The sequence below is a fragment of the Vidua chalybeata genome, chromosome 21 (assembly GCF_026979565.1).
Source record: "Vidua chalybeata isolate OUT-0048 chromosome 21, bVidCha1 merged haplotype, whole genome shotgun sequence".
NCBI lineage: Eukaryota > Metazoa > Chordata > Aves > Passeriformes > Viduidae > Vidua > Vidua chalybeata.
The window spans coordinates 8,901,790-8,926,818 of record NC_071550.1 but is presented as its reverse complement, the minus strand read 5'-3'; the positions used below and the strand labels follow the sequence as shown (position 1 = coordinate 8,926,818).

The window sequence follows — 25,029 nt, the reverse complement described above, 5'->3', positions numbered from 1 at the left end:
CCCACCTCTGTGTGCTTCCCGTGCGAGCCCCCAGGGCTGTCACCAGGACTGGGGGATCCTGTCCCCAGACACTGTCCCTGACAGGGTGGGGGGCAGCAGGGGTTGGGGGCTCCTGATTCATCCAGAGTGATCCCCTCCAGAGCCACCCCGAGGGCAGGGAGGCTGGGCAGGATGGGGGCTCGGTGACCCCAAATGGTGCAGAGGCACCTGGGGGCTCAGTGACCCCTAAAGGCACCCAGGAGCAGGAACTTGGCAGGATGGGAGCTCGGAGACCCCCAAAAGGTGCACAGGGAGCTGGGGGCTCAGTGACCCCAAATGGTGCACAGGGAGCTGGGGGCTCATGATCCCCAAAAGGTACATGGGGACATGGGGGCTCAGTGGCCCCCAAAGGCACAGCAGGAGCAGGGGCTCAGCAGGATGGGGGGGTTCAGTGACCCCCAACACCGCTCAGCACCCAGTGAGCCCCCAGCAGTGCGGGATGGGCCAGCTGGGGGGGCTGGAGGAAGAGGGGCCCTGTGGGGAGCAGCGTGGCTTGGAAGGAAGAGGAAAGTGGCCAAGAGGCGTCAGGAGTGAGTCAGGGCCGGGCTGTCCCCGGCTGAGTCACTGCAGCACGAGGGGGCTCAGGTGTCACCCCCACCCTGCCACTGCACCCAGCAGGAGGGGCAGGGCTGGGAGCGAGGAGATGGGGACAGCGGGCAGGCAGGACAGCCCGGGAGCTGTCCCACATGTCCCATGTGTGTCCCTGCCTTGTCCCAGCCTGTCCCAGCTGTGCAGGTCCCTGCCAGACAGGGAAACACCCCTGGGAGAGAACCCTCCACCCCAGCTCCCCTCCCCATGGCCGGAGGAGGGATCAGGACGGGATGTGAGCAGGGTGACCCTGCTGGGAGGCTCCAGGGGATCATCCCTGCAGTGCTGACACGTCCCACAGCACCTGGCAGGGCTGGGGACATGGCCAGGTGCCCAAGAGGGACAGCCCAGGGGCACTGAGCAGATCTCTCCCAGTGCACACAGACTTTTCTAAGGTGATTACAATTAACTCCAAGCCTAAGCAGCTTTTGCTAAGGGGCAGCTTAATAATCAGGGGGGAAAACCACTGAGAAAGTAAAATCTGCTCCTTTCTCAGTCTTTGGTGGGAGCCAGAGCTGGGCTGAGCTTTCAGGGGTTGGAGCTGCTCCATCCACAGCTCCTGGGAGCTCAGATCCCCTCCCAGGTGGGACAGTTGTCACCTTCTGTCCCTGCCAGGCCTGGGGCAGGATTTGCCTCCCAAGAGCCTTCCCAAGGTCACTCACTCCAGGCTGAGCCAGGGGACATCCCTGAGTCTGTCCCCAGCCCTGTGCCCTTCCAGGCTGGGCTCCCGTGCCACTTCCCAGGGCAAACTGAATGAGTTTCATCATTAACGTGTGGTTTAGGGCTGGAGGGGCAGGACACAGGGAATGGCTCCCACTGCCAGAGGACAGGGCTGGATGGGATATTGGGAATCAGGAATTGTTCCCTGGCAGGGTGGGCAGGCCCTGGCACAGGGTGCCCAGAGCAGCTGTGGCTGCCCCTGGATCCCTGGCAGTGCCCGAGGCCAGGCTGGACAGGGCTGGGAGCAGCCTGGGACAGTGGGAGGTGTCCCTGCCATGGCAGGGGTGGCACTGGGTGGGATTTAAGGTCCCTTTTAACTGAAATCATCCTGCAACAAGGGGCAGGAGCCCTCGGGGTGGGCACTGCCCAGCCTCGGGTGACACCAGACTGGACAAGGGACAGTTTTGGAGCAGCCAGGGGCTGCAGGGACACCAGGCTGACCCCATCTGTGTGAGGAACAGAGCTGCACATCCCCAGTCCTTACAGAGGAGCTGCTGTTACACAAACACGGTCTGAGACAGGGAGCTGAAAATTCCCACACCAATCACAACCAGAGGCAGGAACAGAGCCTCTAATTTAGGAAAAAAAAAAAAAAAACAACAACCTAAAGTGCTTTCCAACAACAAAAGAGCCTTCATGGAATATGAAACAGGATCCTGGAGCTCCCAGGGGCAGAGAGGGGCAGGAAGAACAATGTCACAGACAAATCCAGGCTGGAGGAATGCACCAAGCCCTCCTTGGCCACTGCCCACTTGGGAAGGCTTTTCCATCACATGCCGAGGAGAAGGAGAGGGAGGAGAGGATTTTCTGGCATTTTCAGCCATTTTCATGTCTGGCAGAGGAGCTCACACCTCCCCAGTGTCCCACAGCAGCACCCAGCAGGTGGGAGGGGAATCAATTCCTCTTTCATCCAGAGCTGGGGTTGCTCACAGCCAGCACAGGGGGTGCTGAGCTCACCCAGAAATGCTCCTCAGGGGATGAGGGGTCACAGCACCCAGCCCCACACAAAGGAGGGGGCACATTCAGCCCAACGAGCTCAGAGACCCCCAGCACAAAATAAAAATAAAAAGAGCAGTTTTTCAGGAGATTTAATCCAATGTGGGGGGATGGAAACTCTCAATGAAACCCAGGCTCCAGATCCCACCCTATTACAGCAGCTCTGGCAAAAATTGAGGCTACCCAGAGTTCCCAGGAATGAAAGAAGCATTTAGGAATTGGGCAGCATCTAAAATGCCCACTAAAACACCTGATTTTGAGCAGGTTTCAGCTCTGGCACCACCTTCCTCAGGAAATTTCTCACCATCCCAAGCATGGTCAGGACCTGGGGCTCAGCCCAGGAGTGCCCAGGCCACAGCCAAGCAGGAAAATCGTGTTTTCCTGCCAGAGTATCACTGATGTGGGAGGCAGGCCCTGCCTCCACCCAGCTGCACGGCCCTGCACCCCTGCCACAGCCCTGCAGCCACAGCCCTGCAGCCACAGCCCTGCAGCCACAGCCCTGCAGCCACAGCCCTGCACCCCCTGCCCACAGTCCTGGCGGCTCTCAGGGGGAGGTTTGGGGTTTGGTGACTTTAATTAACAAATATTTTCTCCCTCAGGGTGGGAAATAGGCATCAGGGCAGCTCTGGATCCAGGTTCTGTGCTGACTCCTGGAAACACTTCCTCCTGGGCAGAGGATGGAGCTGGGCACAGGGATGCTCCAGGGAGCTGGGGGTGATGCTGGCATTGATGAGATGCTCAGTCATGGAACCCCACACTGGTTTGGGTTGGCGGGGACCTTAAAATCATCCTGTTCCACCCCCTGCTGTGGGCAGGGGCACCTCCCACTATCCCAGGGTGCTCCAGCCTGGCCTTGGGCACTGCCAGGGATCCAGGGGCAGCCACAGCTGCTCTGGGCACCCTGTGCCAGGGCCTGCCCACCCTCCCAGGGAACAATTCCTAATTCCCAATATCCCATCCAGCCCTGCCCTCTGGCAGTGGAAGCCATTCCCTGTGTCCCCTGTCCCTCTATCCCTTGTCCAAAATCCCTCTCCAGCTCTCCTGGAGCCCCTCTAGACACTGGAAGGATCTCCCCAGATCCTTCCCCTCTCCGAAGTTCCTCAACAGCTCGCACCCCACTCCTCCTCATGAGCTGCAAACCATCCCCTGTCCCCACAAAGCCCAGCCTGGCCTGTGCAGGGTGGCTCTGTGGAGCAGGAGGTCACCGCTGTGTCCCCCGGTGTCACTCACCGTTGTTGCAGTGCCGCACGCAGTCCTGGAACACCGCCCGCCACTTCTCCTGCTCCTTGCCCGTCATCACACAGAAATAATAGTGCCGGGCATAGGGGTGCCACAGGATCAGCGGGAAATCCGTGGGGCACTTCAGGATGGGGGAGTGCCCAGATTTCGGTGTCACACCTGCGGGAAGGCGAGGGTGGTTTGAGGGGGAGATGGGGCCGGACAGGGGTGGGGAAGCTGCAGGGTTGGGGGTGTCCAGCAGGGACACACAGAGCCTTCAGCTCCTCCCAGGGCCTTTGCTGGGAGTTGTTCCAAAAAAAAAAAAAAAACAAAAAAAAAAAAAAAAAAAAAAAAACAAAAACACAAAAAAAAAAAAAAAAAAAAACAACCAAGCAAAAAGAGCCTCATTTTCCCCAAAAGGAGATCAGAATGGAAACTGAGAAGTAAAATTAAAAATAATTAAAAATCATGTGGTTCTCATGGAGACATGGACATTTTCCTTCCTATTTTCCTTCCTATTATTTTCTTTCCTAATTTCCTATTATTTTCATATGAATTATTCTCCTATTTTCTTTCCTTCCTTCCTTCCTTCCTTCCTTCCTTCCTTCCTTCCTTCCTTCCTTCCTTCCTTCCTTCCTTCCTTCCTTCCTTCCTTCCTTCCTTCCTTCCTTCCTTCCTTCCTTCCTTCCTTCCTTCCTTCCTTCCTTCCTTCCTTCCTTCCTTCCTTCCTTCCTTCCTTCCTTCCTTCCTTCCTTCCTTCCTTCCTTCCTTCCTTCCTTCCTTCCTTCCTTCCTTCCTTCCTTCCTTCCTTCCTTCCTTCCTTCCTTCCTTCCTTCCTTCCTTCCTTCCTTTCCTTCCTTTCCTTCCTTTCCTTCCCCACCACTTCCCAAAGGTGCCCAGCAATACTACATCCCAAAAAAAACCCATTCCTGAAGGTCTTCAAGGATGCTACACCCAAATCCCACTTTTTCCAGAAGGCCCTCAGGGATTCTACACCCCAAAATGATCCCTTCCAGCATCCCCAGGATGCTGAACCCTACAACAACCTCTTCCCGAAGGTCCCCAGGAATGCCACACCCAAACCTACCCCTTCCAGAAGCTCTTCAAGGATGCTACATCCCAACCCCACCCTTTCCAAAAGGTCCTCAGGGATGCTACACCCCAAAACCATCCTCAGGGATGCTGCACCCTAAGACCACCCCTTTTTGAGGGTCTTCAAGGATACAATGCCCCAAACCCACCTTTTTTAAGAAGGTCCTTAGGAATCCTGCACCCCAAAATCACCCTTTTCTGGAGGTTCCCAGGAATCCTACACCCCAAAATCACCCTTTTCTGAAGGTTGCCAGGAATCCTGCACCCCAAAATCACCCTTTTCTGAAGGTCCTTAGGGATGCTATGTCCTAAAACTATCCCTTCCAGAAGGTCTTTAAGGATGCTACACCCCAAACCCACATTTTCTAGAAGGTTCCAAGGGATATAACACCACAAAATCAGCCTTTTCTGAAGGCCCTCAGGGATGCTACACCCTGAACTCACCCTTTCCAGAAGGTCTTTAAGGATGCTACACCCCAAACCTTCTCCAGAAGGTCCTCAGGAATGCTACACCCCAAACCCAGCCTTTCCAGTAGTCTCCCAGGGATGCCACACCCCAAACCTACCCCTTCTAGAAGATCTTTAAGGATGGCACACCCCAAACCCACCTTTTCTGGAAGGTCCTCAGGGATGCTACACCCCAAACTCACCCTTTTCTGAAGGTTCCCAAGGATACAACACCCCACAATCACCCTTTTCTAGAAGGCCCTCAGGGGATCACGCCCCCCAAACCCACCCAAAGGTCCCCAAGGGCTGCCCAGCAGCACGAGGGCCCTCACCTGGCAGGCTGTTGTTGACCAGCTCCAGGTACTGCTCCACGGAGGTGAGGACCTTGTAGCCAGCACTGTTCACCAACACCCGGGGCGGCAGCTCCCGCTCGTAGGCCTGAGCGGGAGAGATGGTGGTGGGTGGGGTGTCCCCTGGGGAATGACCCCGCTGGAGATGGGTGAAAGGAGGCCTGTCCTCACCAGTTTGTTCTCGTAGAGGACCAGCCCGTAGTTGTGTGGCACCACGCAGAAGCGGTTCCTCCACTTCTTGTTCTCCTCGATGTACTGGAAGATGTTGCCTGAGTAGATGACGTGGTCCTCCAGTGGGACCTGCAGGGAAGGGACGGGCACAGGGCATCAGGGAGGGGACAGCTCTGCCCTGGGGAGCTCAGCGAGGTGCAGCCATGGTGGCCTGGGTGGGTGTTTCTTCTCTGAGGGTCTCCACTGCAGTACCTGCCACGGCGGCGCAGATTTTGGTGCCTGAATTGGTGCATTTGGGCGATGCTTTGAGGGGCACCACAGGCTCAGCCCCAGAAAAGCTCCGAGGGGTGGCTCATCCAACACGTGGTGACACCTCTGGTGACACCTCTGCCCCTGGCACCTCCTCCTGGGACACACCGAGCTCAGCTGAGCCCCTCCAGCTCCCCTGGCTGAGTGGAAGGTTGGAGCAGAGCTCTCCAGCAGCTCTTCCCAGCTACTGCAATTTGGGTGTGTGCCACTGCTGCCAGAGGGTCCTGCCAGGGGCATCTGCAGGTGGCAGGAGCCAAGCCCTACCCAGCAGGGTCTCCTGGTGGGACAGGGCAGAGGAAAGCACGGAGCCACCCCACAGAGCCCAGCACCAGATGATGCTCAGGTGTTCTGGACTTCACTGGGACCAGTGACAGCCTTTTTAAACGAGGGGAGATTTTGGGTGGATTTTGGGAAGGGATTGTTCCCTGTGAGGGTGGGCAGGCCCTGGCACAGGTGCCCAGAGCAGCTGTGGCTGCCCCTGGATCCCTGGCAGTGCCCAAGGCCAGGCTGGAGCAGCCTGGGACAGTGGGAGGTGTCCCTGCCATGGCAGGGGTGGAATGGGATGAGTTTTAAGGTCCCTTCCATGATTCCATGACAGCATTCCGTGACAGGAACAGGCCAAGGACACCCCGTGCCCCCCCAGCTGTGCAGCCCCTCCCTGGCTCTGCAGCACCTTTTGGCTGGCAGCATTTACACCATCCCAAACACGGGCTGCCTGACGGAGCCAGCAATTTGTCCCAGGAATTTTTATGATCCCAGGAACATAAACAAGAGCTGAGAGCTCTCGTGAGGGCTGGAGTGTGTGGCAGCTGCCTCTTCTGCCGTGGCCACCCACCTTCCACCATGGTGGCCACCAGGAGGAACCAGCCAGGGCTTGGATCCCACCCTGCCCCAGCAGCAGGACCCTTCTGCAGGACCTTTTCCCACTCTTCTCCCTTCTCCTGGCTCACAGGAACCTCTCTGCCTTCCCCAAGCCCTGACCACACACCCCCTGGGCTGGGGCAGGTCTGACAGCAGCTTGGCTGCTCCTCACTCTCCTCACCGCTTCCCAAAGCCTTTGGAAGAGGGAAAAGAAACCCAAAGCAAACCCTGCAGGGCTGGGGGCCGGCAGGAGGAATGAGAACCCGAACCCCACGGCCAGCAGCAGGGATGGGGACAGGAAGGACGTGCCAGCTCTGGGGAGTCCCCAGCAGTGACTCATCCACAGGGAATGAGCCCCCCATAACTGGCTCCAAAACCTCTGTCCAGGACAGACAGCTGGACAGAGCAGCTGCTGATGGAATAAAACCCACGCTGAGCCCTGACACGGCTCTGGGGACCCTGGAGAGCCACCAGCACAGCTGTCCCCTCCTCACACACCCTCCCCAGCCCAGGGAGGCACCCAGGGGGCTCCTCCCAGCTCCAGGAAATATTTGGGACAGGAGGTGTGTGCCAAACTGTGGGGCTGGGCAGGGAGGGGCCAGGAGCCCCTGGGCTGCCCAAATCCCTGCCACAGGGCCAGGGGCAGAGGATGGCAGGGATGATTTTTCAGGAGCTCTGGATTGTTGGAGAGACCAAAGGCTGTGTTTATTCCATATTCTCATTGCTGTTGTATCTTGCTGATGTTTCAGGTGCTTGAATCATCCTTCACACCCCATTCCTGCTGTCCCCCCTCTGACCCCTGGTGCCACTGCTCCGAGCACCACAGAGCTCACAAAAAAGGGGAATAAACAAAGAACATTTAAAAATCCCAAGTGCCACATGCCAGCTGAGGCCGGGCAGGATGACACCCTCCATCCTTGTGCCATCCACAACTTTTTGGGGAATGTTTGGGGGGTACAAAGTGCAGCTGGAGATGGCCATCCCTCACTGTTGTGGTATCTGGAGTATTGGGACATCCCAGTGGCACTGCCAGGACCCTGGGACAGGCTGGGCAGCAGACAGGACACTGAGCAGGAGGAATCCCTATTTCTACCCGGGGTTTTTCCAAGCCTTGAAGTGTCCCTGACCTCCCGACCTCGCTGCTGTCCCTCAGACATTCCTGGGCTGCTCGCTGGAGCTTTTGGATGAAGCAACCAACCTGGAGGCACCTCCCGGGGGGGCTGAAGGCATCCGAGGAACCCAAGGGTGCTGAGGACACCGGGCCCAGGAACCTCCACTCCTTTGTTTTTCCTGACACACCCAGCGCCCAGGCAGGTCCCTGAGGAGATGGGGCACGTCCTGGTGCCTGGGCAAGGTGTCACCTCCATGGGTGGGTCGGGGACATGGCCTCTGTGAGCGCCCAGGGCTGGGGGCTGAGCTCAGGGAGGCATTTCCCAGATTCTTGAACAGAGCCACCCCTCCGAGCCCCAGACGAAAGCAGAAGTATGTGGCCATGTGCAATCACATCTCCTCCTGCTTTCAAGGACAGCAGCTCCACCAACCTGGCCAGGCAGGACCCCAAGAAAACCATCCCAGGGAGGTCCCCAAGCCGTGTCAGCTTGTGAGCAGCCCCACCTGAGGTGCCTCTGCCTTAGGAGGAGGGAGGGAAAGAGGGGAAAGAAGGAAGGAGGAAGAAAGAGGGAAAGAGGGAGAGAGGATCCTGCGGGCCACAGCACCAATCCCATCCCTTTAGCCAGCCAGGGGACAGGTGGCTGCTGCAGTGAGACTCAGAGCCACCTCTGGGCTCACCTGCCAGGGGTTTCCTATTCCTCCCAAGGGATTTGCCCAGTGGGGAGCAGCACTCACACCCAGGAGCAGGAGGACACTGCCTGGCACGTCTGCTCAGGGCTCTCTGGGCACTGAGGGCTCCCCGAGCTCCTGCCAGCCCTGGCATCGAGCACAGACACCCCCAGCCAGCCTTACCCTGCTGTGTGCTCCTTCCATAGGGAGAAAAAAGCCATCCAGGGATCCCCGGAGTGCACAGGGCCCCAGGGATGGGCTGGGCCAGGAGCAGGGTACACTGCAGCCAGCAGCCTGGGCCAGCAGAGCAATGGGAATTGAGCCCCACGGCCAGCAGAGCAATGGGAACTGAGCCCCATGGCCAGCAGAGCAATGGGAACTGAGCCCCACGGCCAGCAGAGCAATGGGAACTGAGCCCCACGGCCAGCAGGAGCAATGGGAACTGAGCCCCACGGCCAGCAGGAGCAATGGGAACTGAGCCCCATGGCCAGCAGGAGCAATGGGAACTGAGCCCCACGGCCAGCAGAGCAATGGGAACTGAGCCCCATGGCCAGCAGGAGCAATGGGAACTGAGCCCCACGGCCAGCAGAGCAATGGGAACTGAGCCCCATGGCCAGCAGGAGCAATGGGAACTGAGCCCCACGGCCAGCAGCAGGGATGGGGACAGGAGGGACGTGGCAGCTCTGGGGAGTCCCCAGCAGTGACTCATCCACGGGGAATGAGCCCCCATAACTGGCTCCAAAAGCAGTTTCCAGGGCTCTGGGCAGGACGGGGAGCCGGGGATGGAGCCCTTACCTTGCGGTGCAGCAGCTGGGCCTGCGGGCCCCCGGCGCCCTCGATCTCATAGCGGACGCTGTTGAAGAGAGCTACTCCAAACTGCTCCTTGTAGCACCGGCAGAACTCGCCCAGCACCTTCCCCGTCTTCTCTGCAACGGGACAGCAGAGCCACGTCAGGCTCGGGCTGGGTTTGGGGTCTGAACCCCTCAGAGCCCACCCAGAGCCCTCCCCAGTCACCCTCCTGCCTGCGGGAACAGCCTCTGGTGCAGGGACCACGGCAGAACCCGCTGCCTTCTGCCCTCCCTGTCCAGCCCAGGGCCTGATTCAGGGTCAGGATGATCTCTTTTTTCGGCCTTTCACACTAATTTCATGGATTCCTCTCCCCGGCAGGAAATTCCTGACATTGAGCTGATTCCGCCGGTGCCGGGGCTTCCTGCGCCTTGTGCAGCTCCTGGCCCTGCTCTGGCCACCTCGGCTGGCTGAGACTGGGACAGCCCCCCAGTCCCCAGCCCAAACATCACTGACACCCCCTGACCCCGCTGTGCCCCCACAAGAGCCATCCCACAGAGGGGCTCCCAGCCCGTGCTGCAGCAGGGTTGGGGTTGGGGTTGGCGTGAGGGCAAAGGACAGCCTGGACCCCCCACACTCACTCGTGTGAGGCAGGGAACCCCACCAGGACCCCAAACTCCAATCTGGGATGAGTCCAAGGTGCTGGGCGAGCCTGAACTGCGAGGTATCCCCCTGCACCCCGCACTGGAGGAGATCCCCTCCATCCCACAGGCAGCCCCTTCCCCAGCAGCCCCTCGACGCAGGGGGTGGGGGCACACTGCAAACCCACTCCCAGCAGCAGGGACGGGGCTTTGCCAGCCCCAGTGTGGCCAGAGGAGCCCCTTGGGCACCCTGAGCCACCCAGCACCCTCCCCACCTTTGCCCCAGACCCCACACCAAAACCCCATCCTGAAGCATCCCAAGGCTGGAGAAACAACTCCCCCCCGAGCTGCTTTTGGCACACAGAGCCTCGACTTTGAACTCCCCAGTCAACTTTGCCCCAGAGCCTGTGAAAAATGAAGAATTTGAGTCTCCTCCAACAATTCCTGACAGCTCAGGCTTCGCCAGAGCGCTGGTGATGGCGTGGGGAGGCCGGATCCTGGCTCTGCATCCCAGTGCTGGAGCCAGCACGATGCTGGGGGCACAAACCCAGACAAAACAGCCCCCACACCGGCTTGGCACAGCCTGGCAGCAGCCAAAACCTCCAGCAGGAGCCAAAATCTCCGTCAGGAGCCAAAATCTCCAACAGCAGCTAAAATCTCCAGCAGGAGCCAGCCCGGAGCTGTGCTGGCAGCCAAGGCAGCACAAGGAGCAGCTTTGCTGCAGGGTGCTGCAAATCCCCACGGGATGAGCAGCTCCAGAGGAAAATGCTGCCAGCAAAATGAGGAGAGATAAACCCATCCCTGAGGAGATGCCAGCACTGCCAGCCACGGGAGCAAACCACAGAGCAGCAGCACGCTGTGCCAGGGCGAAACCCCCCGAAATGGAACAAATTCACAGCAAAGGATGAGACGGCCCAGCTCATCCCAGCACAGAATTCCTCAGCCTGGATTTTGGCCTCTCCTCCTGGCCTCCACGCAGCACCTCTGTTGCAATTCCCGTCTCCCAAGCTGTGTGATTCTGGCCAGGGCTCTGGGCAGCCATGCAGACAGCTGAGATTTAAAAGGATGTTTTGAGGTTTCATATCCTTTCAGTCCATGGGAAAAAAGGAGCCCCCGGTCCCCGGGCAGGCGAGACAGCTTAGTCACTCATTCTTCCCTGATTAACAGCAGGGCCAATTAGGAGGGTTTAAGTAAATGGAAAAGCAAAAGTCAATAATTTGCAGAGGTTGGAACAAGACTTGCAGTCAAACATCCGAGGTGACTAAATCCGCCCAGGCTCAGCAGGACTCTCCGGGGTGCTGGGGGGATGCTGGGGGCCACTGATGCTCCCTGCCTGGTAGCCCAGGTGGCAAGCCCAGGGGAGCAAGAGGGACAGGGACCTCTGGGCATCAGGAGTGGCATAAGAGTGGAGTGGAGTGGGGGGCTGTGCCTGAGCAGAGGGTGGGTGCCCACGCTGCCCATGCCAGAGGGTGTCCTGACCCCTCACATCCGGACACCCTCGCAGGGCTGATGTGTCACCCTCAGGAACTGCCTCAGCCGCCCCCTGGCTCCTTCATCAGGCTGAGCAAAGCCTCCCCGAAGAGCTGGGGGCTGTGCAGAGCAGTCCCTGCCAGCACAATGGAGCACTGAGGGCTACAGAGAGCATTCTGTGCTCCAGCTCCACGGCCAAAGCCACCCGCGAGTGGCTGTCCCTCCACGAGCAGCTTTGGCTGCACGTCCAGCCAAGAGCTGGAGGGGTCTGGGGACAGGGGACACAGCCCCCTAGATTGTCACCTGTCCTCACACCCCTCTGTCATGGCAGAGGAGGGAAGGGACCCCACAGCCTACAGCACCCTGGGTGTGGGCTCAGACACCCACAAAGCACTTTGGCAAACAGGAGCACCCGCAGGGACCTCCCAGCATGTCCCCAGCCAGCCACCCCCAGCGCTTTCCCAATGCCCCTGCTTGCTCTGGGACCAGCACCCACACCCTCCCCCTGCCACCACCCCATCCCTGGCACACCCAGAGGGGCGGCTGGGCTGGCACAGGCCCTGGCACAGGCCCTGGCACGTCCCGCTGGCTCCTGGCAGGGGGAAGCCACTGTGGGGTTCCAAGAGCAGCGGCGGCAGCAACGCCTGGCTCACAGGATCCCTGTGTCAGCACCTCTGGTCACAGAGCTGCTCTGTCCCCAGCCCCCAGCTCCCCTCCTGCCTCTCCATGACTCAGGCACACGTGGTGGCTCCCGCAGGAGGGACTGCACAGCCCAGAGGGCACAGAGAGGGCTCTGGGCACCCAAACCCCAAAGCGGGCTGGGTATGGGGTGGGATGCTGGCAGCAAGGACAGGGTTCAGCCAGGGCAGGGTTCAGCCGGGCCACAGCAGCCCCCAGCCATGCTCCAGCCCTCCCTGCCGGGTCCCCAGGGCCCTCACTCCGTGCTGGCATCACCCAGCCAGCCTGTGCTGTGGGCACAGCGGGGCACAGGGATGGGCAGGGCAGCACAGGCATGTCCTTGTCCCGGGTGAGCCCGAGGTCCTGTGGCTGAAACCAGCCAGGAGAGGAGGCTCCTCTCCTGCCCAGCCCCCTGACCGACCGGTAGTGCCACCAGAGCTGTCACCCAGCCCAGGGTGACAGGCAGGGCACAGCCCTGGAGCAGTCGGTGCCCCAAGGGCAGGCACAGCCCTCCCGTGCTCAGAGGTCACGGCCCGGCCAGGGCAGCCCTGGCTGGCTCTTGGTCCCTCTGAGCCAGGGCAGGAGGTGGATTTTGCCTTCAGGATTCCAAAGACAAACTGTCCAAGCTGGTCCAGCAGCCTGGGCTGGCTGTGTCCTGCCCTTGGAAGCATCTCCAGCCCCGTAATCAGCCCCACACACGGAATCAGGGATTGCTCTGGGCTGGAAGGGACCTTAAATGTCATTGCCTTCCACCCCTGCCATGGCAGGGACCCCTCCCATTGTCCCAGGTGCTCCCAGCCCTGTCCAGCCTGGCCTTGGGCACTGCCAGGGATCCAGGGGCAGCCCCAGCTGCTCTGGGCACCCTGTGCCAGGGCCTGCCCACCCTGCCAGGGAAGGATTCTTCCTAATACCCCATCTAACCCCACTGTCTGTCAGACTGAAGCCATTCCCTGTGTCCTGTCCCTCCAGGCCTTGTCCCCAGTCCCTCTCCAGCTCTCCTGGAGCCCCTTCAGGCCCTGGAAGGGCTCTGAGCTCTCCCTGGAGCTTCTCCTCTCCAGGTGAGCACCCCCAGCTCTGCCAGCCTGGCTCCAGCCCTGGAGCAGCTCGGTGGCCCCCTCTGCACTCTGTCCAACACAGACACAGCCCGGGGCAGCAGCCAGCTCTGATCCCAACCTCCCACCAGAGCAGAGCCAGCCCTGGCTCCAAGAGGTGGGGAAAAGGCACCCAGGAGCTGCAGCTCTGCCCCAGAGCCCTGATCGCCTGCAGCCCGGCCCTGGCCTTGCTCTTCCCTCCCGCTGCTGCATTTGCTGCCTGCGGGGTGTTTCAGCACGGTGGGAAGAGCAGAGCTCCAGGAATCCACCCCACAGCCCCAGGCTCACGGAGAGCCCTTCCAGCACCAGCGTGTGTCCAGAGCTTGTTTTCCTCATTGCCCTTGAGATCATGTGAAAATGGGAGTGCTGCTGGAAATAGCCCAGGCCCTGGGCAGCCCAGTCAGCAGATCCAGCCACGGGGAGGTCAGTCCTGCACAGGTTTGCTCCAAATTTTCCTTGTCCTTCATCCCCCTCCTCATTCTTGCTCAGCTCAGCACACCCAGCACCTACAGGGGTAGCTGTGTGTCCCTGGTGGGACAGAGCCTGGTGGGGACAGGGAGGTGGCTCAGCCCAGGTGTGTCCCCAGGGCTGGGCAGCTGCTCCCAAAGGCAGTAGGAGCAGAGCTCTGGGGCTCAGGGGCTGCAGCAGCACAGGCACACCATCAGTGGGGAATCAGGGAATGGTTTGGGTTGGAAGGACCCTAAAGCCCATCCAGTGCCAGCCCTGCCATGGCAGGGACACCTCCCACTGTCCCAGGCTGCTCCCAGCCCTGTCCAGCCTGGCCTTGGGCACTGCCAGGGATCCAGGGGCAGCCCCAGCTGCTCTGGGCACCTGTGCCAGGGCCTGCCCACCCTCCCAGGGAAGGATTTCTCCTCTGTATAACACCTAATTGCCCTTCTTTCAGTTTGAAGGCATTCACCCTTTTCCTGTCGCTACAATTCCTGATGAAAATCCCTCTCTGGCTTCCTTGTGGCTGCTTCAGAGGCCCTGTGGAGACCTCCCAGGCCCTTCTCTTCTCCGACACGCACACCCGTGTGCTCCCACACCCCTCGGAGGGGCTGCAGGCCAGCAGCTGGAAACCCCAGAGGGAACTTCTGCATCCTCCTCCAAGGCCACATCCCGTCTGGCACCCGCACTCCTCACGTGCCCACTGCCCTTACATCTGTGCAGGGGTGAGGTGCCTCTGGAAGCCCAGCCCTCCGCAGAGGGCCCCTGGGATGATGCAGAATCATGGAATAACAGATTGGTTTGGCTTGGAAGGGAGCTCAAAGCTCATCCCATCCCAACCCCTGCCACAGGCAGAGACTCCTTCCACTGTCCCAGGAGTGGAGTGACAGCAGGGGCTGGAGCAGGGTGCCCAAACCCCTGTGGATGCCACAGGGATGCCTCACCCCAGGCAGGGAATTTTCCTCTTGGTCCAGAAAAAATTAAGAAAAACAAAAATGCCAAACCAGCTCATTGAAGCAGAACCCTCGGGCTGCGAGGGCAGGGCCTGGCCTGGCTCCTTTCCCAGCCCTGTGGGACAGCCGGGCTCAGGCTGTGTCCCACGCAGTGTCCCCTGTCCCCCTGCCAGGGATGTGCCTGCAGGGCAGTCAGGAGCAGACACAGGCTGTCCCTTTGCTGTGCTCCCTGCCCTGGGGACAGTCCCTCTGTGCTGTGGTGCTCTGGCACAGGTGGCCCGTGGGCAGTGTGTGCTGGCCTGGCCAGTTTGCCCAGGCTGCTGGGGGAGGAGTTAATTACTAATTTAGCCCGTAAATGATTAGTGAGCGGGAGCGCAGGCTCCCAGCAGCTCCAGAGCGGTGGCACTGCCAGGGACAAGCACCACGGTGGCACTGCCAGGGCCAGCGACGGCCTGGGTGGCTCTTCCAGCAAGGGAAACAAAGCCACTGCAGGGAGGCTGATGCCACTGCTTGTCCCCCCTCGCAGTGGGGCTGCTCCAGCCAGCCCTCTCTGCTGCCTGCTCCAGGCACACCCAGCGGGTGTTCCCACTGTCCCTTGGCCGTCCTCCTGTCCCAGATCCTGCCATTATGCAGACAGGCTGTGTGGGCATCCCCCTGAGGGCACTGCACGGCGAGGATGGGGTGCACACGTGGATGGGGGGCACAGGGTGCCATGGATGAGGTGCCCAGGACACCCCAGACATGAGCACCCATGGCCAGGGGCTGTCCTGGCTCATCCCAGGCTCATCCCAGCAGGAATTTGGGAAAGACTGACAGCAGGAGATGGCTCCAGGCAGGCTGAGCAGCAGCAGTGCAGTGACAGCCAGCACAAGGGACAGTGCCACTGTGGATGGGGCACAGGAATCCTGCAGAGCCAACGGGGCACCCAAAGGGTTAAGCCCCAGCGGCAGTTTAGGGTTTCGGGAATTTGGATGTGAGCTCATTTCCACCCAGAAACACAAACTCCTTCACACGGGCCTGACTCAGCCCGGCTGAACATCCAGAGGAGATGCCAGCACTGGGGGAAGTTGGGCACCAGTTCCTCACCCGGGGGCACTGGGACAGAGCAGGGGCTGGAGGAGGTTTTGTTCCTGAGCACGGCCAAACCCAGGGCTGACCCAGCAGATCTCTGTATTCCCCCTCTCATCCAAACCAGGAGAAGTTGAACGGGGAAAGCAAATTGGAGAGAGCAAAAACTGGGAGAGTTTCCCCTCTGACCTCCTTGGACCCAACTGCACCCTTCACCCAAAGCCACACAAACCCGCCCCGGGTGTTCCTGCTCTGGGCTGCTCTCGGGATTGGGACTGAGCTCGACTGGCACAAGTGGGGAGCAGAGGCTGCTCTGATGCCAGGCACTGCTCAGCAGCAGGGATGGGGCAGGACAGGGGCACTGCCAGGCTCCAGCACCGCTCCAAAATCCATCGGGAATATTTTCAGAATGGAAAATATTGCCCGAAACCAGCTCAGAAGGGCGGCGGGGGTGGGAGGGGAGCACACGGTGCCTCCCCAGGCAGCAGCTCGGAGCAGCCGGCTGCCCTGTGACTCAGCCGCGGTGGGAAGGGTGGGCTGAGCAGGAAGGCATGAGGCAGCGGAGCCTCGCCGGAGAAACCAGCCGGGGCCAGGCCTGAACCGGTTGATCCTCTCTCGCTGTGCCTGAGCCGTGCGGGCTCTGCCCCCGGATGAGTCAGAAGCGCCCGTGGTGCCAGCGCAGGGCTGGGGCACCCGCCGGGGACACGGCTCTGCCAGGGGTGTCCCCATCCCCGGCACCCTGCGGTGTCCCCCCGGCCAGCTGGGACCCCGGGGGTGCCCCCAGGGCTCTGTGCCCCCCCTGCAGCACCCAGCCCATCTCCCAGCACCTCGCCCTGCCTGCACAAGGCCGCTGCCCTCCCGGCCCAACCCAACCTGCCAGGACACAGCCGCGGGTGGCCCTGCGAGGCTCCGGAGCCAACCACGCGGCTGAACATGAACCAGCACACTCCGCAGCAACTCCTCAACCTCCGAACAGCTGAAAAAACGCCGAAAAAAGCCACTCTCGGGCGAGCTTTGCACACCTTCTGCTGCTTCTGTGGGCACCGCTGCTCCCTCTCCCCAGTCCCAGCCGTGAGCCGGGCTCAGCCCCCCGCAGCAGCCCCTTCCCGGGGCTGGGGTCACGCCCAGCCCGGCAGGACGGGGATTAGAGGCCGCTACGTGCCGGCGGGTGTTTTCCCGTGGCGTGGATGCCGGTGTCCCGCTGCTCCTGGAACAAGGCAGCGCGGGGCTGCTGCGTGCGAGGAATGTGCCCGGGAGTAACAAAGAGCAAACGGCAGCGGCGCTCCCGGCGCCTCTCGGGGCTGGCCCGGGCTGCACGGAGATGCCTGCCCCGAGCCTCCCTGCCCGAACACATCCGAGGCATGGGGCAGGAGCAGATCCCCGCCCCCATCCACCCTGCGAGCCCCCTTTCCCCTTGGAGCAGCCTGCGGGGCAGTGCTCCAAAGCCACGGGGCACAGGTGCCCTCACGGCTGGGTTAAAGCCACCCCAGCCCCGAGTGCCACCTGGCAGCAGGCACAGCCACCAGCAGAGGTGACTGCGCTCCCAGGATATGTCAGGATATGTCCAGGATATGTCAGGATATGTCCACGGCCCAGGTGGCCGTGGGAGGATGGAGCATCCCTGGCTGAACACCAACCCCAAACCCTGAGCTAGACCAGCAGCCACTGCCCCCATCCCGGCTGCAGCCACATCGTGTCCCTTGTCCCCCTGGGTGCCACCAGCACCCGGGCAGGGTGGAGAAGAGCTGCCACCCCTCTGGCTGTCCCCACAGCAGGGTGGGACCCAGCACCACCCCAGATAAGGCCCGGCTCATCCCCCAGCACCGGCCGGGCCGCATTGCATCCATCCCTCAGGAATGGCGCAATCCCGCTGAGCTGAGCTGAGCTGAGCTGAGCCGAGCCGAGCTGAGCTGAGCTGAGCTGAGCTGAGCTGAGCTGAGCCGAGCTGAGCCGAGCTGAGCTGAGCCGAGCTGAGCCGAGCTGAGCCGAGCTGAGCCGAGCTGAGCCGAGCTGAGCTGAGCTGAGCTGAGCTGAGCTGAGCCGAGCCGAGCTGAGCCGAGCCGAGCTGAGCTGAGCTGAGCTGAGCCGAGCTGAGCCGAGCCGAGCTGAGCCGAGCTGAGCCGAGCTGAGCTGAGCCGAGCTGAGCTGAGCTGAGCTGAGCTGAGCTGAGCCGAGCTGAGCCGAGCTGAGCTGAGCCGAGCTGAGCCGAGCTGAGCTGAGCTGAGCCGAGCTGAGCCGAGCTGAGCCGAGCCGAGCTGAGCCGAGCCTAGCTGAGCTGAGCTGAGCTGAGCCGAGCTGAGCCGAGCTGAGCCGAGCCGAGCTGAGCCGAGCCGAGCTGAGCCGAGCCGAGCCGAGCCGAGCTGAGCTGAGCCGAGCCGAGCCGAGCCGAGCTGAGCTGAGCTGAGCCGAGCTGAGCCGAGCCGAGCCGAGCTGAGCCGAGCCGAGCTGAGCCGAGCCGAGCCGAGCCGAGCCGAGCTGAGCCGGGTGTGCACCTGCACCCACATCCTCCCACCCTGCCAGCTGGGGACGGGAGCTGAGGTCCCCACGGCAAAGGGGACACAGCACATCTCCTGTGCTGGGGGCAGCTGGGGTGGGCGCTCCTTGCTCTGGGATGTCCCAGGAGCTGTGTCCCTTGTGTCCCCTCGTGCCCAGCCCCAGGGAGAGGAGCTGAACCTGGCACACTGTCCCTGTGCCCAGCCAGTGGGAAACCCAATCCAGCCCCAGGGGAGGAGACCAAACAAAGATTTTTATGTGCTTTGAAAAAACAACCCAACCAAGAGGGATTTGAAGAAAACAGACCTGAACCTGTCCTGGAGCTGTCCTGGACCACCCTTCCCTGCTGCTGGCCAGGGTCCTGTGTCCAGCTCGTCTGTACCCGTCCCAAAGGATGCTGAGCCACCACAATTTTGGGGTCTGGGAGCTGGCTCACCCCAGTTTTGGGCACATCCCTTCATGCAGAAATACCTCTCCAGGGGCTGAGCAGAGCTGGCAGAAGGAGAAAGGAAGCCAGGACAAGTGTCCTGTGCCCCAGGAGCCACCAGCACAGTGGGAGATGGCTGAGATCCTGCCCCAGGCCTCTGTCACCTCCAGGGCAGTGTCCCATCCATCCTGCTGTGTGGGAATGTCCCATCCAGGGACCCCCCTGGTGAAGGGGTCCGAGCTCCCAAGAGGAATTCCCCAGAGAGATCCCTGGCAGGGAAGGGCAGGAGGGGACAAAGAAGGGCAGGAGGGCATGGCAAAGGGCAGGAAGGCAGGGAGAAGGGCACTGTGATCTACCAGAGCTGGGACCTGTGTCAAATGTCACTGCTCTTTCCCTTTGAAAAGGGGGAAAAGGTGGAGTTTTATTCCTTCCTCCCCTGCCGGTCCAAGAGACTGGGAGGAAGCAGCGACTGCTCTGCTCTGCCCCTTCCTCCCCTCCTGGCCCCAGCACTGGGCTCTCCACAGAGCCACTGCAGGCACGTCCAGGCATGGGACAAGGCTCCAAGGCTGGGGAGGGGGCACAGCCCCTGCTTGGGGACCTCACCAGATGGGCTCTGGGGGCTGCAGCCCCAGGAGGAGCTGACATCCCCCACAGATTGGGTGGTGGGAGCAGAGCTGGGTCCTGCAGGGGCACAGCAGGTCCTGGAGAGCTGCTGCTCACCTGCCTTCACTCCTGGCCCCATGAAGTGCCCGTGGATGAACGCCCCTGCATCCCTCCAGCCCTGCTTCCTGCTGGAAAGCTCAGAGGCACAGGAGCCTGGCAGTGCCAGGAGGGTGGGCTGGGGCTGACAGGGGCTGTGCCAAGGGGCACCGAGCCCCTCGGAGCTCTGAGCCAGCCTCTGCAGTGATTTGGGGATGAGGGGAGGCAAAGGCTTGGGAAATCGTAGCTCCTGGCTGTGTCGCTGTGTGGGAAATGAATTTGTAGAGTATTTGTAGAGCTTTAAGGCATTTACAGCATGGTGTGGCTAAAGGTGATAGGCCAAGAAACGCTTCTAATATATTGTAATTAGGAAATAGTTGGCTTCTGATTGTGATGGTGTGAATTATAACATCTGTATTGTGCCACTCTTCTCATGAGACTGAAAATGGAATAAAAGTTTTTAAAATGCCTCTCAGTTGCCCCATGTCTGGGTCAGAAAAGGGCCTCATCCAACATCCCTGCCGTGGGTTTCAGGGTGTCTGATACTGCTGTGGAGGTGTCCTGCTCCGGGGGTGCTTTTCTCTCCCTGGGCAGGCCCAAGGACAGCTCGGAGCTGCCATCCTGGCTCTGTTCCTCCTGTCCCAGCCCTGCTGCTCCCAGGCAGAGCAGGGATCCCCTCCCTGCGTGCCCCAGCTCGCTCCAGCCGAGGCCTCTGGCTAAACCCCGGCCGGGGGAGGCAGGGAAAGCCCTCCCCGAGGGCAGGCAGGCTCTGCCCCGGGGCTGAGCACTGAGCACGGCCCGGCCGGGAGGGCTCCCGTGGCCCACCCACGCGGGAAGGCCACCAGAGCCGTGTCCCCTGCCCCGACACGCTGGCTCGGAGCGAGCCCCGTGCCCCGACACGACGGCTGCAGGTAAAGCCCCGGCTTGCCAGAACCAGCCCTCGCCGCTGGCAGGGAGCCCTGACATGCCAGGGGAGTTATTTATTTGGCGATGAAAGACACACATTTCGTTGGGAGAAACCACTCCACGGCTGGAGCGCCCTCGGAGCCTCCCTGCACGGCTCCCCCCGGGGCAGGGTGAGGGCTGCAGCCTCAAGACCAACCCCAGAGCCCGGCAGCCTCCACCTCCCACGCCGGCTGGAGCTGAGCTGCGGCAAAGGCTGGGAAATGAGTGTCACGCTTGGGGAAGCCACAGCGAACCTCCTCCTGCTGCCAGCAGCCTCCATCCCCGGGGCACGCCACAGCCTGGTGCCTTCTGGCGTTTCCAGGCACCTTTGGAGCCGGCCCTGCAGCCCATGCCATGCCATGCCATGCCAGCCCCCTGCGTGCTGGGATCAGGGACATGCACACACCGATGCCCGACAAGGCTCCTTGGAGCAGGGAGGCTGCAGGTCCCGCCCCAGGGATGAGGCTCGGTGTCACCTCTGCCACCTCCGCGTGGGCTGCTGCCTGTGGAAGTCCTACCCCGAAATTAGCAGCTGCTTCACTCTGTAATTAACGGGCTGGCGACTCCCCGGAGATGCCAGAGCAAGGTGGGAGCTCCCAGGGACCCTCCCTGTGCTGCCACCCACCCCCACATCCCTCTGGCCGTGGAGACATCCAGCGGCTCCTGCTGCATCCCTGGGCTCTGCCACTCACCCAGGGTGGCACCCAGGAGCTCCTGCTGCATCCCTGGGTGCTGGCACCCCTGGGCTCAGGACCAGCAGCTCCACCCAGAGCTCAGCCCCCAGGAGAAGGGGTCCACGGGATGCTCCAGGGAAGCATCATGATTCCAGCATGAGGGAAGAGCTTCATCCAGTCCCATGCTGAGAGCACCCCCTGCCCTGGACACGACAGGACACTGTGCAAAACTCCGCCCAGTGACATCCTGGTTTCCCAGGACACCCCATCCCTGCCACCCTGGTGTGCCCAGGTGATGGTGCCCACGCTGGGCATCCTTGCACAAGGAGGATGAGCCAGTCCCTGCTCCAGCCCACAGAGCAGCTTGGAAACAACTCCCAGCCCACATCTGGGAGGAAGAGGAGGAGGAGGAGAAGGAGAGCAGCCGAAGGGTGTTGACAAACAAACTGGATGACTCAGGCAGGAAGATGTCCAAAGCAGGGTGGCAGGAGGAAGCCCCGGTCAGAGAGACCCTGCAGAACGGAATGCAGGATCACACCTGTGGTCACACCTGGCTGCCCTGACAGCCCCAAAGCTGGCAGGGAGCTGCCTCTGTGACTGCCTGGGGCCCTCCAGCCCCAGCTGGGAGGAAAGACCCTGCTAGTGAGCCACCCAAGTCACACATGTGTGGCCCGTGACTTCTGGGAGACATTGGCACGAGCCTCACAGAGCCACCATCAAATGGGCTGGGACAGGGCATGGCACCTGCACAGCCTGGGCACTGTGGGCGTGGCAGGGCTTCTCCCACCTGCCTCCTGCCTTTAGCCCATTCCCAGGAGGGGCACAGGTCTGGGCCAGGCTCTCCCCAGCAGCTCTGCTGCTCTAAGGGGCTGCATCCTCGGGAAGCACTGCCAAGCCCAAAGAGCTCCTGTCCCTCCAGCAACCAGGGGTCATGATGACCTGGGCAGCAAATCCAAACCCCCCAAATTTGGGAGGACAACCGGGAAAAGCTGCTTGGAGAAGGGCTGGACCCCTCCTGGGGCAGCAGCAGTGGAGAACAGGCCGAGCTAGGCAGGAAATCCTGGAGTTTTCCCCGCCACGTTGCTTTGCATGCCTGACAGCAAGTCGTGCCTTGCCTGTTGGGCTCCAGCCCCTCCCAGCTCTGGGGGCTCCTCAGCCAGCCAGGAGCCCTGGCAGGAGCAGAGAGGTGCTCCAGGAACCCAGTTTGCCCCAGTCTCTCCCAGGGAGGTGTCCCAGTGCAGGTGTGTGTCCCCTCTATTCACCCCAGCACGGCATGGGACATTTCCCAGCCCAGTCTCCATAATCCTATTGCACAGGAATCTTTTTTTCCCTCATTTAATATTTTTCCCACAAAAAGCCCTCTGCAGTCCCCAAGCATGGGTTAAATCCCAGCCTGGGCTAACAGCTCAGTCCCTGCCCCATCCAGCCTGGCCTTGCAAACACCCAATCCCTGACCCAGCAGAGACAGATTCCTGCACAGGAAACCCAGCCAGGCTTCTCCTTGTTATTCTTCAGGATTAGGATCACAGGGGCTTGCACGGGGAGCTATCTGTGCACAGACGATCTCAGCAAGTTATGGAGAAATTCAGGATGTGCTTTGGATTCAAACACGCCACAGGCAGCCCCGACCCGGTGCTCAGCCACGCTGAGCTTTAACTAATGCAAGATGAAAACCCCAGAGCGAGTTCCAAGCTCTCCTTCAAAGCTCAGAAACCTGCTGGCGTCCTGCTGAGCCGCATACCACGTAAGCATTCCTGCCAGGATGGGGCCTGGCAGGGCGGATGGGCTGCACGGCGAGACAGCCGTCCCTGTGCCAGCCCCACGGCAGCTCCAGCGCTGCAGCAGCTCTTCCCCCAGAGCCCTTGGGGACAAAAGGACTTCAGAGCCACTCCCGCGCCTTTATGGCCGCGACAGAGGAGTGATACGGCGGAGTCACCTCCAAAACATGGGCGCTCCCCAGCCCTTGAGCTGCCGGCGAGACGCACAAGGTCCAGCACGAAGCCACCCTCGGCTGTGACACCCGCTCAGGTGCGGCCCCGCTGCTGCGGGGGTGGCTTCACCCACTGGAGACGAGGTTTTGCCAGCCTGGGGAGCTGAAACCAGCGCTGGGGCACGAAAAGGCTCGGAGGTCACGTCCTGCCCGCTCAGAAGCCCCGGGGAGCCAAGCGCCCGCATCACGAGTGACGCAAAGTGGCTTGGGGGAGCCAAGCACCGCCACGGGGGGGTGACCCCACTTAGAGGGGTCAGACGTGTCACCACAGACCCCAATTAGCAGCGCTGAGCCCCCAGGCACGGCTTCACACGATCCGTGCCCGAGCAGAGCCGTCAGCCCGCGTTCCGCGGGTCCCGGGCAGCTCTGGGCAGACATCCTGAGCCGGGGGCGCGGCGCTGCCGCCCCGGGACACACGGGCTCTCAATGACCACATTGTCACCCTGCCCGTCCCGCCGAGCTGGCGGGGGCACTGCTGTGTCCTGCCTGGAGTCAGCCAGGGGTGCAGGCGGCACTTCCCTCCGCCCCAGAGCCTCTGAGGGGGGGTTTCCTAAGGATCTCCCAGCGCTGTGAAGGGGGATGAGACTCATCTGCCAGCCAGCGCCAGCAGTGCCCGTGCTGACAGCGGTGTCCCTGCGCTTCCAGCATCCCCCTGGAGCCCAGCTCCCCTCTCACCTCCCCGCAGCCCGAGGGGTCCCCGAGCCCCGCTGCCAACACAAACACCCCCGGCACAACGCAGCCTTTCATTCGGGAGGCACACGGGCACCTCGGGTACCCCCCCCCCCCGAGCTGTGCCGAGGCAAAACCACGGGGAAACTAAAAATTAAAAAGTTTGAAGAGCGAGAGAGAGGCGAAGAGCAGGCGTGGGGGTCCCTGGAAGACTGAGCGGGGGGGTTCCCAAAGGGATTGAAGGAGGGATGGGGAGATCCCGGGGATCTCCCCGGGATGAGCGGAGCGGGGGGCGCGCCGGGGGCTCACCCGCGATGTGCTGGCGGCGACCCTCGTCCAGGTGCGTGGAGACCACATCTCCCATGGCGAGCGGAGCCGGGCCGGGCCGGGCGGCGGGAGGAGCGGCAGGAGGAGGAGGGAAGAGGGAGGAGGAGGAGGAGGAGGAGGAGGAGGAGGAGGAGGAAGAAGGCAGAGCTCGGGGCGGCCCGGCAGCACGGCGCCCCACGGCCCCCCCCGGCCACTCCTCCCGCACCGCCCCGCGTCCCGCCCGCCGCCCCCGGCCTCGGGGAGAGGCTGCGAGTGTCCCCCCGCCGGGTAATTAGCCGCGCTAATTGCCGGGGGGGGGGGGGGGCAGGATGGAGGAGGGGCCGTGCCCCCCGGCCGGGAGCTGGGCAGTGCCCGCTGTCTCCCCGCACTCCCAGCGGCAAAACCGGCTCCGTGCTGGCACCGCGCTGCTCCAGCCCGGCATTGCGACACCCGGGCTCCGTCCTACCTGCGCCCACACCCCGCAGCCGCCAGCCTTGACCTTGGTGCCAAACGGGAGAGCGGGCGTGGGAGCCGGCTGGCAGCGGGCACAGCGAGGGGCCCCTCGCCCTGCCCAGCCCGGGGGAGAAGGGGATGGGAACGCTTGAGGTGATTTAAAACCCGCCCCGGCCACAGGTTTCGGCTGTCCCGGGACGGGGGCTGGCATCTCCCGGGTGAGCCGGGGAGCACGCTCAGAGTGGGACACTGAAACCGGGAATGTGCCAGCGATCGTGCGAAGTTTCCTCGGACACAGCCGGGGAGGAAGCAGCTGGAGCCGCGGAGCTGGAGGAAGCGCTGGAAAAGCTCCTCCTTCCTCCTGCTGCTGCTGAGGCTCCTTTCCCAAGCGCAACAGGCGGAAACAGCCCTCGCAGGATGCCGCGGCGCTGCCTGGGCACGATCCGCGGGGAGGAAAGGCCTCGCCGCCGTCATTCCCAGAGCCTGGGCACCGCCAGCAGCTCGGGGTGTGACCGAGAGAGGAAGAGGAGGAGGAGGAGGAAGGAGGACGTGGTGGCGTGACCAGAAAGTTCAAGCTGTTCCCAGCTGCAGGGCGGCTCCGGGGAGTCGCTGCCGAGGTGGATGCACGCCTTGGGATCGCTCTGGGTCCCTGGATGCTTCCAGACCTCT

At 61.8% G+C, this 25,029-nt stretch overlaps 1 protein-coding gene across 1 annotated transcript in view; it reads right to left on the bottom strand.

Moving 5' to 3' along the window:
• NIBAN2 (niban apoptosis regulator 2) overlaps positions 1 to 24,020 on the bottom strand; it is a 31,124-nt gene extending 7,104 nt beyond the window's left edge. Inside the window, exons 1-5 of the mRNA XM_053962330.1 lie at positions 23,911 to 24,020; positions 9,366 to 9,496; positions 5,622 to 5,750; positions 5,433 to 5,538; positions 3,574 to 3,741 (exon numbers count right to left, since the gene is read on the bottom strand). Of these exons, the coding sequence (XP_053818305.1) occupies positions 3,574 to 3,741; positions 5,433 to 5,538; positions 5,622 to 5,750; positions 9,366 to 9,496; positions 23,911 to 23,965 (589 nt within the window). The 5' untranslated portion in view covers positions 23,966 to 24,020. The remainder of the gene's footprint in view (positions 1 to 3,573; positions 3,742 to 5,432; positions 5,539 to 5,621; positions 5,751 to 9,365; positions 9,497 to 23,910) is intronic.
• Between the last annotated feature and the right edge of the window lie 1,009 nt (positions 24,021 to 25,029).